The sequence below is a fragment of the Numenius arquata genome, chromosome 4 (assembly GCF_964106895.1).
Source record: "Numenius arquata chromosome 4, bNumArq3.hap1.1, whole genome shotgun sequence".
Classification (NCBI taxonomy): domain Eukaryota; kingdom Metazoa; phylum Chordata; class Aves; order Charadriiformes; family Scolopacidae; genus Numenius; species Numenius arquata.
The window spans coordinates 40020059-40038569 of record NC_133579.1 but is presented as its reverse complement, the minus strand read 5'-3'; the positions used below and the strand labels follow the sequence as shown (position 1 = coordinate 40038569).

At 36.6% G+C, this 18511-nt stretch overlaps 1 protein-coding gene across 2 annotated transcripts in view; it reads right to left on the bottom strand.

The window, feature by feature from the left end:
- GALNT1 (polypeptide N-acetylgalactosaminyltransferase 1) overlaps positions 1-18243 on the bottom strand; it is a 43318-nt gene extending 25075 nt beyond the window's left edge. Inside the window, exons 1-2 of one of the 2 annotated variants that reach the window (XM_074146959.1) lie at positions 18105-18243; positions 10855-11029 (exon numbers count right to left, since the gene is read on the bottom strand). In XM_074146959.1, the coding sequence (XP_074003060.1) occupies positions 10855-11029; positions 18105-18243 (314 nt within the window). The remainder of the gene's footprint in view (positions 1-10854; positions 11030-18104) is intronic. The other variant, XM_074146960.1, reaches the window with a different exon arrangement.
- Between the last annotated feature and the right edge of the window lie 268 nt (positions 18244-18511).

The window sequence follows — 18511 nt, the reverse complement described above, 5'->3', positions numbered from 1 at the left end:
TCCTCTACCCTAAACATATAAGAACAATACTGAAGGAACAACCTGCCAATACAGGACCAATACAGGACCATTTATCCCCACCCTTTTTTTCCCCTTTGGAAAAACTGGTGACACCAGGAACATCAGCCAAAACTGGGCTTCCAGCATGAATATTTTATTTGCGGGATAACTTGGTTAGCCAGAGCTCTTTTAAGTGAGAGCAGCTCCTGGAACACATAGGCGTTTTAGCTCTGACATGATAACAAAAGCCCAATGTGAACCAAAATCCCAGAAAAGAACAGTAAGTCCAGGTACAACTGAAGAAATATCTGAAAGAGCTTCTGTGGAATGATGTTTCATTTCTGGGAATTGAAGCAGTAGGATCAGGCACTATCTATCTTCAATAATTATACCCAAATTTAATTATTCACCACACAGAAGTGAACATCATAAAATCTTTAGGGAAAGCAGCCATATACCCCTATGTTTTAAAAAAAAAAAAAAAAACAAACCAAAACTTGCAAAGCATACCAACCAATAAAGTTATTTCTGTGGTATCACTTCAAAAATAAAATAGCTATTCACAAAAATGTTATGAATTTCAGATGAAAAAAGTCATAACCCAAATAATTCCTCCCCTCCCATGTTTGTCACTTGTTTAACCTATTTTGCTACTTTAAAAACCAAATTCTCAATGTTTTATTCCCATTGTTGCACCACTCCCTAGATCAGAAAATGCGTCTGATTGTAGGCCTTCAGCTACAGTAGTAATACAAATCCAATCCACCAATTGTTCCTTTACTTTTTGGCAGAATATTTGTAAAAAAAGTTGAGAGAAGCCCGTTAGCAGCTCTCTGTGAGAAGCAATAGCAATATGCCATTCACCAGGAATATCTTGCTGGGGTGGCCACAGGATCTACTATTGTAACATGACATCTCTCATCTACAGTCTTGCCTTTTTTTGCAGTTTTACAAGAAGATTTTATTTTACTAGCTCAAATCAATGAACTGGTATAACAAAAGCCAGCCAAGTGATCAAGGACTACCATGTTTATAAACCATTATGCAGTCTGAAGTATAAATATATCAAAACATTTAAGATCTATCTTTGAAGGGGGACTTTTTTAACACTAAGAGGAAGGCATACAGGAATTTTTGGGACCACCCTGCCCCTGCTTTTCTATATATACATTTTAGCTAGATTTATACAAATTTTTGTGAATATATACAAATAAACCCCCCTCATTTTAGTTTTGGAAACACTGACATACGCTCCTTCCCCCCCAGGAACATATTGCTGCAGAACACAAGACAAATAAAATAGAACAGTTGACATCTGCGATTAGAGCATTAACCTTCTATGAAAACCTCATGTTTTATCCTTGCTAACAAACGTTTAATTTAAGAATCCTTTTTGTCTTTCTTTTTAAAACAAATTACCCAAGAAAGAGATTACTATTGAATTTAAAATAAAGCATTAGTTTCAACCAAGAGTTATGCAACGTTAGTAGCAGAATATAACCATGAGGGGAATGACACATAGGGTATGAATTAAGGACAATTTGAATTTTAATTCACTACTAATACATTATGTTCCTTTTGTTGGATCATGCCTCAAACAGTTTTAAAATTGAGTGCATAATATTAAGGAAGGCATACCATCTCCAGTAATTTAATGAATACTCCAAACAGCAGCTGAGAATGTCTACTTCACACAGAATGCATCATCCTTTCCTTAATCTATGGCATTCACTATGCAAACTCTCAGCTAATGTGACTCCATATATTACTTAGGTTGTGGAAACTCCCCAAAAATATCAGACATTTTAAATGCAAGCAGAGACTTATTGCCCTATTACCTAAAGACACAGAAAAAGAATAGGCCAGATTATTAAAATATGATTATGACAAAAAGCCTAATTAGTCTACATTTCTTGATGTACTCATTCCGACGCTCAAAACAGTAACGTTCTTTATAGCAAGACTCCTTCTCATGCGCTGAAATCCCTACCTTCAGCTGCATTAGCCTTGTATTCTTCCCTAATAGTTGTTTTACAAAGGAGGCACAGGACTCCCCCAGCCAGGCTGGATGGTGCTTTGAGCAACCTGGTCTAGTGGGAGGTGTCCCTGCCCATGGCAGGGGGCTTGGAACTCAATCATCTTTAAGGTCCCTTCCAACCTAAATCCTTCTATGATTCTGTGACTATAAAGACATGACTCTGCTCTGACCTCTTTAAGATGCTCATACACGTTCTTCACGGAATTTCACCTTTTTGCAATTTTGCATCATATATTCAGAATATTTTGGCCCAGTCCCTCATAACTACACGGCTACTCACAGGCCCATATATCCCCAAGAGCACAAGGCAGTGTAACAGGTTCAAATACCTTCATAACTTAAATTCAAGTTTAATGGACTAAAAGCAAAGGAAGGAGGACTGGTCCTAGCATATATGCGCATAACATTGCTAAAGAACAGTGACAGCAAAATAAATACAGATTGTTGTCCCTAACACCCTGTAGCCTGATTTCAAAAAGTTTTAAATCCATTACAAAAGTTTTTAAAATGAAAGGCCAAAGGTCGGTTATCACAACTTTTTGTGAAGGTGTTAACTGAATCATATATAGAAGCTCTGCACGCTTTTAGATAAGGAGGCGTTTGGGAAAAAAAAAAAATCTCAAAGACAATTTTATTCAGTCGATTATGTATAACCACTTGAAAACTACCTGATGCTACTTCAAATGCACCTGAAGAGCCTCTGAATAAACTGCTTTCCTCTTTTCTCTTTCACCGCAGGGTACAAATAGTCCACAGGAGACATTACAAAAATAATCAGAGACATCAAGTAAGGCAATTCTGTCCAAATAAAATTAAGCCATTAAATCTCAGATTTTAATTGCTGCTTCAGCACAGTCTTGCAAGGAAAGAAGACAATTCTTCATTTTGTGCTTCCTACAACACCACAAACCATATATTCTTAACTCTTCTCTTTATCTGGCAGAACTGGAAGCTTCTCTCTTCTCTCATGCCAGTGAAGGAACGAGAAAAAAAATAAATAATTACTTAACCACTGCAGGGACAGAAGAAATCTACCAGGTGATCTTTCAAGATCCTCCATCTGAATTTCTCAGAAGGTGAAATTCTTCTGATACCTCTCTGCTCTACTCAGTGCCAGAGATCAATGAGGCTTACCGACTCTAGCCATTGGCACTTGAGACGCAGAGATGTTAGAAACACAGGACACTGCCCTTTGCTATCCTAATGCCATCTCTTTCAGTTTACTGTTGGGACATTCACAAACACTTCAAATATTATCTTAAAAAATACAACTGTGCAGCCACCTTGTTACAGAATAGCGCTTGGCATTCTATCAATACTATGAAATTGTATTCATAGATCAATTTACTTAGAAATTATTCCTAAAACTCAAGATTGAGTGCTACATGTGTAATATTGTCATATCTTGAAAGACAAATATTTACAAAGTTAGCAGTGATCTGTTTGCACACCCTTCAAAGTCATCTAAATAATTTCTGAAAGTAACATAATAAAACAGGACTTAATATCCTGATAGCTCTTAAATACTTTTGTTTCATAAGCCAAAGAATCACACCCCCAGAAAAGCTACAAACAAGGTAGGGATCTTGTAGGAAATCAACTGCACACTACCATGTTTATGCAGTGGGACGCAACAAGGAAAGCCTCATTCACTGAGGCAAAACATGAAAAAAAAAAATGTAGGTAATTTTCTAGAAAGACGATGTCATAGTTATATACTGCATTGGAAATAAACGCTGAATTTCTAAATACTGCAGGGCAGATCTCTACCCCTTCTGCTGCCGCCAACAGGTTATTCTCCACAGAGGACCAAAGAGAGGATGAGTAACATCAGAACTTTTTTTTTTTTTTAAATATGGAATTTTCAGGACAAGGCCACTCATGCTTACCTAATCACAAAAATTAATAGACTCAGACACTCCCTGAGCCATGATTTGCTACACCTGATACCAGTTTTATTGCCAGATTCCACCAGCCTTTCATAAGAACACGACCAATAACTTACAGTGGCTCAAAAACATTAACAGCAGTAAAACACGTATGAAATCCTTGTTTTCTAGCCCAGTGCACACAATCCAGAGCACTCTGATAAAGGACAGCGAGGGAATGCAGGCAAAAGTGTCTCCTGTGCACTCAGCAGCTCAGTAGGGAAATCCCAGTGGAGCTCAGACCGGAGCTCGTATGTGCAGTGCGATAATGCAGTGCCAATGCATTTTTGAAAGCTGTACTAGCAACAGATTGGGGCAGGAAAACATATTTAGTCATCTTACAAATTTAGTACAATCTTTTATCTTGCATACTACAAACAACAGTTATAAATAAAAGCTGCAGTTATAAATAAACTGCATCCCAGAACTTACATTTGACAAAGGAATAAACCAAATCTTGCTGAAAATCAGGTTAGAGCCAAAGTTTTGAGGAAATGCTACACAGCACAGCCCTTGTAATAAATCTGTTTAATATTACTGATGCAATACAAACAGCACACTCTTCTGTATTAAAATATACAGGAGTCTCTGGGAAGTAAGCATTGGTATCCTTAGACTTGAAAATACACATTTCTTTTCTGTTGAGGTTACTAAAGTTAATGCCAGATCGATAGAGAAGAAAAATCGGAAAATTTGAACTCCTCTCATGAAACCTCAGGCTTTAATTACTGATATCTGATTAATATCGCTGCAGTGCTATAAAATGTCAGTGCTCCATTGTTTACCTGTCCATTCGCCATAAGTTATAGCCTGCAATAAAGTTAATGTAACAGAGCTGAGGCACAGCTATGCCCGACACGAAAACTCCTCTCTACTTAAATCATGGATTAGAACAGTTTTGAAGACTCAGTCACCCTGAAGCTGCTGAGACTGACCTACATTTCCACCAGAGGATAACGCCCTGTAGCAGGGGTGGCAGAGAGTGTGTCAAAACACTTCAGCAAGAACCACCAGCACTCAAGTCAAGTGGCCTGTTTCTGGTAAACACTGACTTAGTCTTTCCTGGATATGAGCAGCAGCCTCAGAACATCACCACAAACCAGGGTGTTAATAAACCTGCTTCTGACACAAATTTTAAGAATGCCCCAAGCCCTCAAATTGAAGACAATTGAGCTGGATAAAGATCTAATTTTCACACAGAAACAACACAGCTAAAAGGGCTGAAAGCAATACTTCTGAGAAAGATGGAATCGCCGACTGTCGTAACATGCCAAACCACTTTTCACTACACAGGCTTTGCATACAACCACAGCTCTAACTTGTGGCCACACAAAGAGAAAGCTCTGTAGATAAGGTTGAAACAAAACTTCACGCTACCCCTGAAGCTGCTTCTTCCAATCAAATCAGAACAATTTAGTCTTCATTTCTGTAATTCATCACAGCTCCAATTAATCTTTCTGAACAGGTGACCTGAATGCAGGCAAATCCTTTGTTCTCATTTAAGCATTTCCATCCAGCCTGCTTAATGTCTGCCTTCAACAGCATTAGGTAATTTACCTGACATCAAGAGTATGAAATTTTCCTTTCTTCTGATGTCAAAGATTTGGATATAAGAAAGGTCGCATTATCTCATGAGTCAAGTGGAAATCTTCTTTAGACCCTGGAAACAAAATCCAAAATGGTCCTTAAAACCATTGTGGTTACAGAATTCAAGCAGAATTTCACAAGAATAATTAGCTTCAATTGACAATCTTCCTTATCCTGAAAGTGATCACAGGGAAGCATCTCTTGATAGAAGCAAAACAATTCCATCCTCAAAGACTGAAATTGGACCTTAAGTTTTCCAGTCAAATTACATTTCGTTATTTTCCATACTTCACTTATCAATTTGAATAAAGTTCAGGATACGGCTGCTCATTCAAAATGGAAGTCACTCATAACTAAGAGTGAGACTGCTAAGTGTTTGTGTGTATATATAGACACACACGTATGTATAGATATGCATATATACAAGTGTATTTATATCATAGAATCATGTCTATATATATTTTAAAAATAAAAAAAAAGGTTTACAGGAAGCAGGCTGATTTTTCAAGTGACTTTTTTCCCCTCTAAACTTTCTCTAAGAAAAGGATTTATAGGTAGTTTCTTCCAGAAAACTCATTAAGTCAACATGAACAAGAACATTTCCAAATGTTGATTCTACAATGGGCCAGTACCAAAAGGAGCCCAGTGTAATTGCTATAAACTCCACAACATTCATATAAGTTAGACTTAGAAGAATGTTTTTTAACCCCAGAAAAAAAATTACCTACTTCCTCCTGATTGTGAAAGTAAGCTTGGCAGCAGGAACTGAGCAGGGTAGTTTGATTCAGTAAAAAAGCCTTCAATAATAACTTAAACTGAACACATTACCACACTGGTTAAACATCATGGTCTTAGTTAGAGATACCCTAACACTATCTATACCACTCAAAACTCAGCATAATTCCTGAATACAGACAGTTTGAGAAAAGGATAGTTAAAAGATCCCAAATGTTATGCAGAACTGAGTTATTTATAAGATGTCCGATACCCTTGAATCTGGCAAAATTATACCAACTAAGGAACAAAATGACAAGGAAGATCTTTTATGTCTAGTTCCACAGAACTTGCAACCTTGGAGAAAGGCTTGCTAAGGTATCCCAAAGCTATCCACACTCATCCTTGCTGCAGGTCTGCCTGCGAAAGCCCATCACCTTTCCAAGAAATCTCAACCTGCAAAATATGACAGCCTCCTAGCACTGGCATCAAAGAACTCCAGAGGGGACCAGACCTTACATGAACGACATTGTTCCATCCCAGCTATGCCCCGATTGTTTCCAGCCTTCACCGCTTGTGCTTGGAAAAGAGCAGTGTTTAAAGATGCTCTTTTCTAGTGTTAAAAAAAAAGTCAGAATTGGGTTTAAACTCTCACACCAGGGACCCAAATGTCTCCTTAAATGTTTTATATATTCCACAAATTATTAAATAATGACTACAGCCTGGAAAGCTCAGCCTTTGAACATAGTGCTCATTCTTCATTTTACAAAACAGCTTCCAAGTCACCTCAAACAGCATTGAGAGCAAAACCAAGTCATACGACACATACACATTCATGCATTTAATCACACCACTTTCCAATCTCCATACCGGTCTAAGACACACAGGCACAGCTGAACACCTATTTTAGTCATTGACCCCCCTTTTATTTATTGCCTCCCTCATCTTCAACAAAATCAAGACAAGACTCCAATGATTCTAATCACTCATCTTTTACCCTTTGCTGTCATGTCAAGCCCACAGCTGCGTATTTTCCTGGCAACTGTGAATCAACTCCCACTTCGATGACTGATTCACAGACCAGAATAAGACATGCTTACAAGAATTATTCTATTAACAACTAAAAACCAATCTGTTACCCCCCCGCTGCTTGTTCCCCCATAACAACATCCTTCCAGAGGTCATGGTACTGTCAGTTATACTAGTTAGTTACACTAACCTGCTCCAGTCCAGATTCAGGGAAGTAGACAGGCTAAAAAAATTATATCTGGTTTAGTTTTTTCTGTTAGGCAAATAATTTAGTGATTTTAATGAGAAGCAGAATAATGTTTCTGCTTACAGACACAAAATGACTAGCAATTCAGGCATATGTCAATGATTTTAAAGGCATCTATGTGCCTCAGTAATTTTGTGCCAAATAATAAATATAAACCCATTAATACAACGGGGGCACAGCTCAGCAGAACACAGATTTCAGCTTCTGTAGATGTCTTGTACTGAGTAGATCCTCGAGCTGGAGAAGTGCCTAGAAGTTATTAAAACAGCTCACATTTTTGTTGTCCTAGTAAGGAAATAAAACTTCTTGGCCAAAACATAAACATGATGCCTGTAGTGGGTCATCTACAGAGATTAACCTGTGAGCATCTGGACGCAGAGTGCAAGACAGAACACGTAACCCATGAAGTTACTTGCTGCCTTGAGGACCGAGCAGGTACACAAACGTGCTCGCCTTCACACAGACGACGGGGTTTGGCAGAACTAAAAATTAATGTGAAGGACAACGCAGACCACTTCAAAAGCCGCTCTCCAGCTGACAGGTCATGCCATCCCCATTAAATACATGTGGCAAATTGGTCCTGGCACACCTAATTCCACCAGCTTTTCAATGATTAACCGTTAGACAAAACTTTTACAGACCTCTGTATTTCAGAAGAACTGACATGCCAGAGAATTATAGAACTTTAAAGTCACATCTTTCCCCCACCACCACATTAAAGGAAGCAACCCACAAAACCTGTGAAGAAAATAATTACATGGTTGAACACCTAAGTGTGCCTTTGAACATATCCTGCTTTTTCAAAACCTTGATTGAAAGTGCTACTGGCAGCTGTGCTGTAAGAACATAAATGTGGTAAGGAATGATTAGAAGTTACCCATTCTCCTTCTCCCCAAACTATTTCCATGTTAGCAGGGATATAGATAGAACAAGTTATAACAGAAGCAATTCTACTAACGCAGCAGAAAGTGTTTCTGACCATCTGCGTATTTTGACTAATCAGATAAATACTTTCATAAGACATACATACAACACCAGAGCATATTTACAGCTTTCACAATTCTGACAAAGGCTACAGTGTTCTTGGAAAGTAATATTAATCCACACACAGACTAAGATTCCCTTGCATTGTAAACACAGTATTGTTCTCAAATTTGCTGGAGGAATGTTAACACACTCCCCAACTTCTTAATTAGTGTGACCTTATAGAGTACACACTGAAAAGACGACAAAAAGGAGGAGCTTTTTGATGACCATTTTTCTCACAGCCTACTAAAAATGCACACAGCAAATAAATGTTAAAATTGTTGGCAGCAATTTACAAAACCAGAAAATCCAACTCTGCCCTGAGACTGTACCTAAAATTTTATTCTAAGATTCCACTTTCACACACATAGTTTTGTGATAGTTATTTGTATCCATATGTTAGTGAATTTATAATCCATATCTTACTATGAAACACAGTAACTGCAGAGCGTGGCCAAGTGTGAAAGACAAAAAATTCCTATAGCTCAACTTGCTTTTAAAATTGTAATTTCATTTATCTGCAGAAGCTTGAGCAATGCTTAGGTATTAAATTTTTCACCGTTTATAACAATTCATCTTTCCATTTTTGGTTAAGTCAAAGTCTAGACTTCACAAATCTTAGGATTAAGTCAACTTTTTAGACACACAAATTTATTTTATCTTTGTACTTAACACTATAAAAATGGTAGAATATATACATGTGAGTTTTCCAATATGAATGCTGATAAACAGATGACGTTACTTCGTTTCTTACATACTTTCAGGGTCATAATGAGAAATTATTTCTGTTTACCTTCCAAACAATCAACTACCATTTCCCCAAAGTTTTGTTAATTCCTTCCACTCAGCTCTTGCAGAAAAAAATATATAGAAATCACCCCAAATTAGCATCCCAGCTTTGAGAAAAGTCTCCAATGAAACGCATGATTTTCCTCATAGGTAAAACAGTTGAGAATGCTAACTACAAGTTCTTAACTGGTGGAAGTCACCACTTTCCAGTGAGGCAATTTCTTACCCTACAGAGAGTGTGATAAAAGGAACAGACACTACATATGAATCTGCATGAACGCTAAGAGATCCCATTGCCAAGTTACAACCACAACCAGAGCAATAACATGAGAGAAAAGGATATAACCCCCCCTCAAAACAGTATCTGTTAGTTTTGAAAGAAAACCCTGCAAGTTCATGATTTGCATTCTTCCACTATACTGAGAAACAGGCAAGTTTCTAGTAATAATGACTAATAATATACCTGAAAATCAACTGAAAAGTTACATTAATTCAAACTTATTAAAATCATGTTTTGAAGAATACACGGCTCAATTATTAAGAACAGCAGGACTACCAGGAACTCACGCTACATAGAATCACATTCGTTTCAATAGGTTGAGGTACCTATAAAGGCAGGTCTTTATCATGCATTAAAAATAAAAACTAGACAGAGCTTCGTCTCATTCTTCTAAAATTATCTTCTGAGGTAAGAAATGAAAATAAATTAATCCAGCAGTTAGGCCTTGTGTACACAGAAGCAACAGCAGAGCTTCTAAAGAAATGGGGTTTCTATAGCATCTGATTCTTCCAAGAGAATGCAGATAATTGCTTGGGAAAATCTTATTTCATGAGCTTTATTTAACTTGAGACTCCCTTTCAAAACAAGAGAGGTTCGGGGTGGAGGGAGTCATCAGCTACCCTGCCAGGTAGCCCCAGGAGAGCAAAGCAATCTTAGTTTTATTTAAAACAAGGCTACAATTTTCTTTTTAATTACTTATGACTCAAATAGCTATGAAAGGATCAATATTTCAGAGGCAAGATCAAAACCAAACCAGATGGATATTAGAAAACATTATAATGCAATCTAAATGAGGCTTTGCACATTTCATGAGGTAAGAAATTGTTAAAGTATTTCTTTCTCATCATCAAATCTTTTCTATTTCATATAATGCAGAATTTTAGTCTGCCTCATTACAAGCAGTGCATGAATTTTTCAAATAAGTAATTTTTTCCTGAAATGCCAAGTCTTAAGTTAACTTTGTTCTCCTTCAACTAAATTAATTTCTATTCCCCAAGCAGGCATTATACTTGTAATCAGATTCGAAGTTAAATAACACTGAAGAAAACTGGTTTCTGCTGTTCAATCTTAGTTGTAAAATAAGTACCAGATATACAGGTAATCCTCCTACTTTTTACTTCAACAGTAATATCTTCGAGATCTGAACTCTTGTTTTGTATCATTCTTTGCACATTTTTCATTTGAATACATTTTTAATACAATATAAAGCACTTACCCTTCTAACCTGACATCAGGTAAAGATCTGTTGAGTGCAATCATTTCACTTGCCATTAAATTAAATTGATTTATTTTAAACATTTCTTTCATTTTTTCTTGCTCCTCTTTTGGAATGACCACAGGCTTTCCCATCTCTCCAGGTCCTTCATGTGGTTTTTGTATGGGTTCTGGAACTAAGAATAAATAGAACATTGGTAACTGCTTTTATGCTTTCTTTTGTTTGTTTATACTTTATTTCACACTATAGGAGTGTTCCTGTTGAAAACAGTTCTAAACGCACCAGATTTTGGAAGTGACAACTAATCTTCATATTAGGGAGTTTAACAGAACTAGTTAAGTGCTACTTTTAGACACCACAATTCATTTGAAAAAAACAATAAAGGCTTATATATCTATCCATTATCATGTCCTAATTGGCTTTACTGTTAAAATTCTGGAACAAGAGACACTTATATCCCAGATTGTTCTTGCACACACAAGCTTTCCAGGAAAAGTAAAATTTTCCTTTACATAGATTTTAGTAAAGATTAAAGTAAAATTGTAACTTTACATTTGGTTCCACAATTTTATTTTGACAGAATGACATTGGCATTTATAGTTTAGAAATAATTTCTCTTGGTTTCACTAACATTATTTTTAGCCAACATAATTAGTTTTGGAGAGCAATGTTAGTACTCGAAACAGAAACAGTAACACTGTATTGTTACTGTAACAGTAACACAGTAACACTGACGTGTTTAAACCAAAGAAATCTTAAATATCAAATATCTGCTCAAACTGATGAGCAAGAGAGGGAGGAGAAAAGGAATCCAGACTCTTGAATTATTTGTTGTTTTTTTTAAAACAAAAGAAGTGAAAAAAACCCAAAACATAAAAAACCCTGTAACATTTTCTTTACAAATACCCGTTTACTTTTCTCCCAAAGTGAAATGTTTTAAATGCTCAAATACTAAACTTGAAATATATTACTACTATACAAATTCAGTACAAATTTTAATTAAGAAACAGTAACTTAAGGTCTAAACAGAGGAACAGGATGTATTTTAAAATAAAGGCACCAAAGCCTTCGGTAACAAGCCTAGCTTCAAATTGTCTTTAATTTGCACCTAGGACAGCACTCTATAACTAAAGCTTATGCCAAGAGCAAATAGCCATTTAAAGAATAAAAAATAGTGGGTTTTTTTTTTAAATAGTCCAAGCCTTCCATCCTTACTGAAATACTAAGACTTAAAATATATACTTACTAATAAGGGAAACATTTGCTAGTTTGCATTTAGCATTAGTTGGTTACAAGCACAACGTGTTCCTTGAGAAACTTTCATTTTCAAGTATCTGAAGCAACCCCCCTAGCTGCACAGTAACATTTACCAGAGAAAATCCTCCCACCACAGAAATGCCTTCTTTTTACCAAACTCCCTTTGACTGCAAGTTGAGCTCTATAATACTAGAAGTTGCCAGTCAGCCACTCAAATTGAGAATTGATAGAATCAATATGTCCAAGCAGATCCTGAGCAGACTGATTTCTGCATTTGTTTTAACTATGGGCTAAAATGAGCACGCAGTTTGCTTTGCATCTTTGCCTCCTAAGAAAGTACGGTTGATCCTGCATCAAAACTCACTGATTTGCAATTGTATAACCTTTTAAACTAAAATTTGTGCCTTCTGGGGGGTAATCAACATAAAATTATGGTATATAAGATGACAATTATTTGGACTTACTTTTATATATTCATCTTGGTTCTATTACATAGGCTACATAACTATTTTTAAGTGCAATTAATATATAGGTTCACTTGGACAGAAAATGATTGAGTGTTCAAATACCTAAAATGATTAAACAGAAGCTATCAGAATATAGCTATATGTTAAAAAAATATGATTATTCACCATGTTTTTTCCAGCATTCTCAAGACTGAATGTCTTATTCTACCATATTTGCTACTTAAAAGAAAAAACGATTTCCCGTTTCACTTATATGTGTTGTTTCTTAACTTTGACTAAGCCAGTTAAATTGAATAGCCAAATCAACTGAAAACTGATCTTTCACATTTACAGATCTTGCTGTTAGATGCTAGTTTAGCACATCAGTGAGCTGGATCCAGGTGTACAAATTGCACCAAGTCATCAGTTCAATTTTTAAATTTCACTAGCAGATAAGTACTACCTGATTATACATTTTACCTAAATGAAGTACTACTTTGTCCTGCAGAAAAATCCACTAATAGCTAACTAGATCCACACATATTTTATGGAACTCACTGAATGCAAAGACAGGCAAGCTTGGTTTGCAAGCAGAGATGATTTTCCAAGAAGAGTTAACCATCTTCTCTCAGGTTTCTGCATTTACAGTGATCTGTTTTCTCACGAAAGCATGTAGTTTACCTATCAACACAAACTAAAACATTCTCCTAAAATGACTAATATGCATTGTTAAAAAGTCAATCTGCTGTGCTCTTTTGTCAGTAACTATGAAAAAAATATTTCCTTTGATCGGCTATAGACATGTACTGATTCCCTACTGCTAGCAAACAGCACTTCAATTTACAGATACAAGCTTTGGAGCTAAATGAATGACTTAATCAGCACCTGATCGATTGGGAAATTTACTAATGTTTTTGCAGACATTTCTCATTTTATCAGTAAACCATTAGTTTCAAAGAGTGTTTGATCTCTTCCAGGATCTTTGTTAAAATTCAGGAACTCCTTACACACTAGGGTCTATAAATTCCTTTTAACTAGGCAATGTGTCTGATGAAAAACAGATATTTCGAAATCTAAGACCACCCAAAGCCACAAAAAGGGGTGGATTCTTCCCTGACATGTCTTCAGGGGCCACACCAATGGCAAACTGACCAAAACACCAAGTCCAGTCACCTTTGGAGGAACCACCACAATTAAAAGAAAGTTGTTTTAACAGGTAAAAGTTCAGAGAAGTTTTGCCTCTAACACACACCTCAGCTTTCATAGTGACTGATTTATGATGAACAGTTCTTATTGTCAAAAATTAAATCTGTATTTTATGTCTTGAACCTGCTCACTTTTCTTAGGAATTTTTCACATGGATGAGAATATTCAGAACTGAATCACAACTTAGATACCCCATCTTTATACTAAAGTGTTCAAAATTCAGAACAGGCAGCCTTGATTGGTACTTGACAAAAATGACTGGTCCTAGTTTAAATTTGTCATTGCCCCAAGAAAAGATTGTAAATAGCAAGTAACTGAGATCACAAGAGTGTTGCAAAACCAATCCTAGGTCTGAAAGAAATTTTTTTAATTTTTTTTTTTGCAGGGCTTCTAATCATTACACAAGTGGAATGGTCCTTGAGGGGAAAAAAGGATGAGTTTGGAAGTTTATTTAGAAACTGCTTCAAGTGTCAAAGATGGAAGTTCCTTTGCAGTCATACCTGTAAGAAGCCTATAACTGCAAGTGAGGAAGGACTCATTTGATCTTCATTTAAGTCAAGACATCAGAACTGACATGCAAGATTCTTACAGAAATAAGATAGAGCTACACAAAAAAAAATCTGTACTAAAATAACCACAGTATTACCTGGGTATTTCTTGTTCCCAGTAATGGTCCCTTTTTGTATTGTTAGAAATGGCTTGAACCCTTTAAGTCTAGAGCTTATTTACACTTATTAGTAAATTCTATTTTAGGGTGTGAAATCTAAATTACAATGCTGAGTCCCCACCTGGAAACAACAGTGCTCAACTAGACAACCTAGGCATTTCAGGTTTGGAAAAAACTACTACGTAACATGGATGATGCTTTTTAAGCTTCAGTGATTTTCTAACTCATAACAACCTGTAAGCTTACAGCAATAGCCTTCCATAATCACCTATCACTCTTTGTGAATTTGACTGATGAACCATCAATAATTACAAAAAGGGAACCACCACCCAGAAGGTGTGCCAACAGAAAGAACAACTGTGACAGTTTGGGCAATGGTTGTGCACCATCAGCTGTATCCAGGTCAGCCTGATTGTCTCATCAGCAGTACCAGCCAGGACAAGCACAGGCTCCCTCCCAGCTCCCACGGATGGATGCTGGAATCAACACTGCTATGTGTTCTGATCCCACTCCCCCAGGCTACCTACTGTTTTCTTCCACCATGGTGGAGGGGGTGGGCAAAGGCCAAATCCATCTGGCCTACGTCCAAATCATTCCACACAACTACAGTCATTAGATTTCAACTATCCCCTGCCTCTGGTATCACTGTAGTTCCCCAGTTCCATACTACCCAGACACTGTGTCAGGCCCCCTTTTCCCAAACATCTCCACCCCAGCTCTCTTACTCACAGCCTGGTAAGTGCCTGTCCCTTTTCCACTTCCACAAGGTCCACTGAGGGGACCTTGTGTCCCCTCATCTCCACACTCACATCAATTTAACTACCAACCTTCAATATCTATGATAGCAGACTACTTTGAGCAACTTATAAAATATAACAGCCATATACATACAATCCAATACTAGGCATATAAACTGAAGCTCACGATTTAAGATGCTAGTATCTTATGTCATCAATACCAAGGAGAAAGATTTTTCCCGAAGGCAATTTAGACCATGGCTCTAAGCCTTATTTTGAAAAAGAAACTCCCTGCACTTTCTGTATTTAAAAAAAAAAAAAACAAACTAAGAAAGAGATGCCTCTAACTTCATGAAAGCCTGAACTGTCCAAAATTAGCCTCAAAATCCTTAGCTCCTGCTGAAATATCTAAAGATTAATTTTCCCAACTAGGCAAGCACAACCTAAAATAAACTTACAAATTCTTCAGAAAAACTTACTCTTATGCCAAGTAGGTTCATTAAATGCCATAGAGTTCTTCCACTAATTGCAAAGAGAAGCTATGTACCAGAGTGACATGGACAAAGAGACTATTAAATTCAGAACACTTACATAATTTATGCTGAATCAAGAAAACTAAATCAATTATGGAAATTAATCGGGGAGGCGGGGAAGTGAAGTGAAAAAGCAGATTTTGATAACATTGAGGCTATTTTTTTTCTGTGAAACTGGGTATCTGAGGAGAGTCTAGGCATTCTGAGCGGGAATAAATCCACTACAGACTCCAAATCAGTAAACAACTGGAACAAGTAAGAATATCTAAGATCAGACATGCATTTAGGTTTAAAGGAAGTATCACAGTGTCAACCACAACCATGGTTTCTAGAAGACATATTTCTGCACATACCTTACTACAAGTCAGCTGTTTAAAAAAAAAGGACACAAGAAAAATGTACAAAACTATAAACAAAGTTTATAAGTTGGTTGGTTTGTTTACAAGCCAATAAGATATTTAAAAAGATATCAGGAATTTTAATACACACAGGTTAGGGAAAGGCCAGAATGAAGACACTACTTAAGTAAAACTAATGTGGCATAGGGAAAGTTATAACACTAATCCTTAAAAAAAAAAAAATGAAAAAATGTAGATTTTCCCTCACCTGAATGATCCCCCGATTATTTTATGTGTAAAGTCATCTGAACTTTCCATATCATCAATATATATCAAACCACTTTGATATATATTGACTTCAATTGCTGTTTGTCAACAGCAAAAAAATCCTGTTTGCAAGACAGCTCTAAAGAAGCCCAGCATAAATTATCTGCTTAGCATCAGGTAAAAAATTTGTGGTAATCCAAAAAGTGGATCCGTTCCTTAACACCACAATATCGGTCATCACCTTACCCTCAAGAAAATTTCCCAACTTCTGAATACCAAAAAGAAAAAGAGAAAAGACTGAGTTCCTATAAAAGACATTCTTTCTACATAACCCTAATTCATTTTTATGTCACTTTCTCTTCCACTTATTGAAAAAGAAACCCAAAAGATGAAGTGCAACTGAAAATGTCAGTCCCTTCTGCAAAATTCAGGTGAATTAGAACCTCTCTAAAAGGTTTGCATGCAGTTTTGGAAACAACAGTTCAGACACACTAAGCACAAAAATTCTACATTCCTATACATTGTTCTTCTCTGTGGAGATTTACCGGCCTGCTTTCATCATGGGGGGGGAAAAAGCCAAACCAAAACTAGTGTTTCCTAAGCATCTCCCCAGTGGTATTCTGTAACAGCAACATTGTTCTTTAACATTTCAGAAAATTCCCCAAGGAGATCAAAGTTGTCCACACTAGATGTCAACAGGTGAAAAAGTTTTTTGTGATGGAAACCACTGATTAATCTTGATTAATCTAAATGTTGGCTGATGGGACTTAACGTTGAGCATCATTGCATAAGTTTCCTATCGCAGCAGTGAAACATATAGACACAGCCTTTCCGGTGGGTGAGACATCATACTACAAAATTAGATGTTTCATAAATGAACTGGAGGCAGCAGCTGCCTGCAGGTTTAAATGCCTGTGCTGAGACATTGCAGGGATGAGAACTCTCCCTGCATCAACCATTTCTCCCATGTGACCAACTATGATGACCTCCCAAAAATAAAGTTGGCAACAGGAATGGTACCGGCTTTTGAAAAAAAATGCACTCAGCTCAAATAACTACCCAAAAACTAAGATGGCAGTAACAAAAGTGAAAGCTTATTTGAAAAGCTTTAGTATTGAATAATACAGGTCTCACTTCAAAGCAAAAGTTACATACATAAACATGTGCATATGTGGGTGCGTATATATATACACACACACCCCCTCCTCATATTTGTCACTTTTACATCCAAGTTTATTCTACTTATTTTCATAAATTCATTTTCATTACAACATCCACTGTCCCTTATTTCTACTGTCACTGGCCAAATTTTAGCTTAGGTGCGGTTTTGGCTTTTTTTTTTTTTTGGGGGGGGGGTGAGGGAAATACTTTGGTTTGTTGGGGTTGGTTTTTTTTGCAGTGGCAGGGGGACAAGTAAACTTGGTTGTTGGTCTGTTTTACCACCAAGTCTATTTAAGTTAACAGTGCCTTTGCTTCCTCGCTAGTAGAAATTTAGAACATGCTTTAGACTGTATTAACATAGCTTACATTCCTGAACTGCTTATTGTGTAGTTTTATTATTTTTCATGTACTTTAGTGTTTAAAATTCTACATCCTAAGTGAGCAATTAAGTCTGCAACATACGTCTCAGGCAACATGCTTATTCCCTAGTCATTCAAAGAAACATTGAACATTCTGAAACATCTAAATGCTGATGTGATGATACATTGTTGGGGGAGGAAAAACAAAAATCAAGTGTTTAAAAGGAGTGCAATTTTTAGATGTGCATTATTTAAAGACTACTCAGGCAGAACACTTACCATCTCCAGCAGGGAGGCCTCGTTCTTTTTTCTCATCACATTTGTTGCATTCACTGAAGTACAGCAACAGAAACATATCCAGAAGGACCCAAACCAAAGAGGTGGCAAGGACCACCTTGCAATATGCAAATTTTTTCATGGCACTTTAAGTCAAATACAAAAATAAAAAAGTATAAATAAAAATATCAACAGGTTTCCTTAATCCAGTTTGAGAGACCCCGTTCTATATCTGGAAAAAAAAAAAGAAAAAGAAAAAAGTCACAAAAAGTTACCTAGGGACAGCAAGTAAAAGCAGAAATTTTAAATACATTTTAAAAGTAACAATTTAATTACCGAAGGCTGTAAGTATCAAAATTTTGCACTCCAGTGACATTAAGGGAACAGGATCAATTAAAGCAGCATTACTC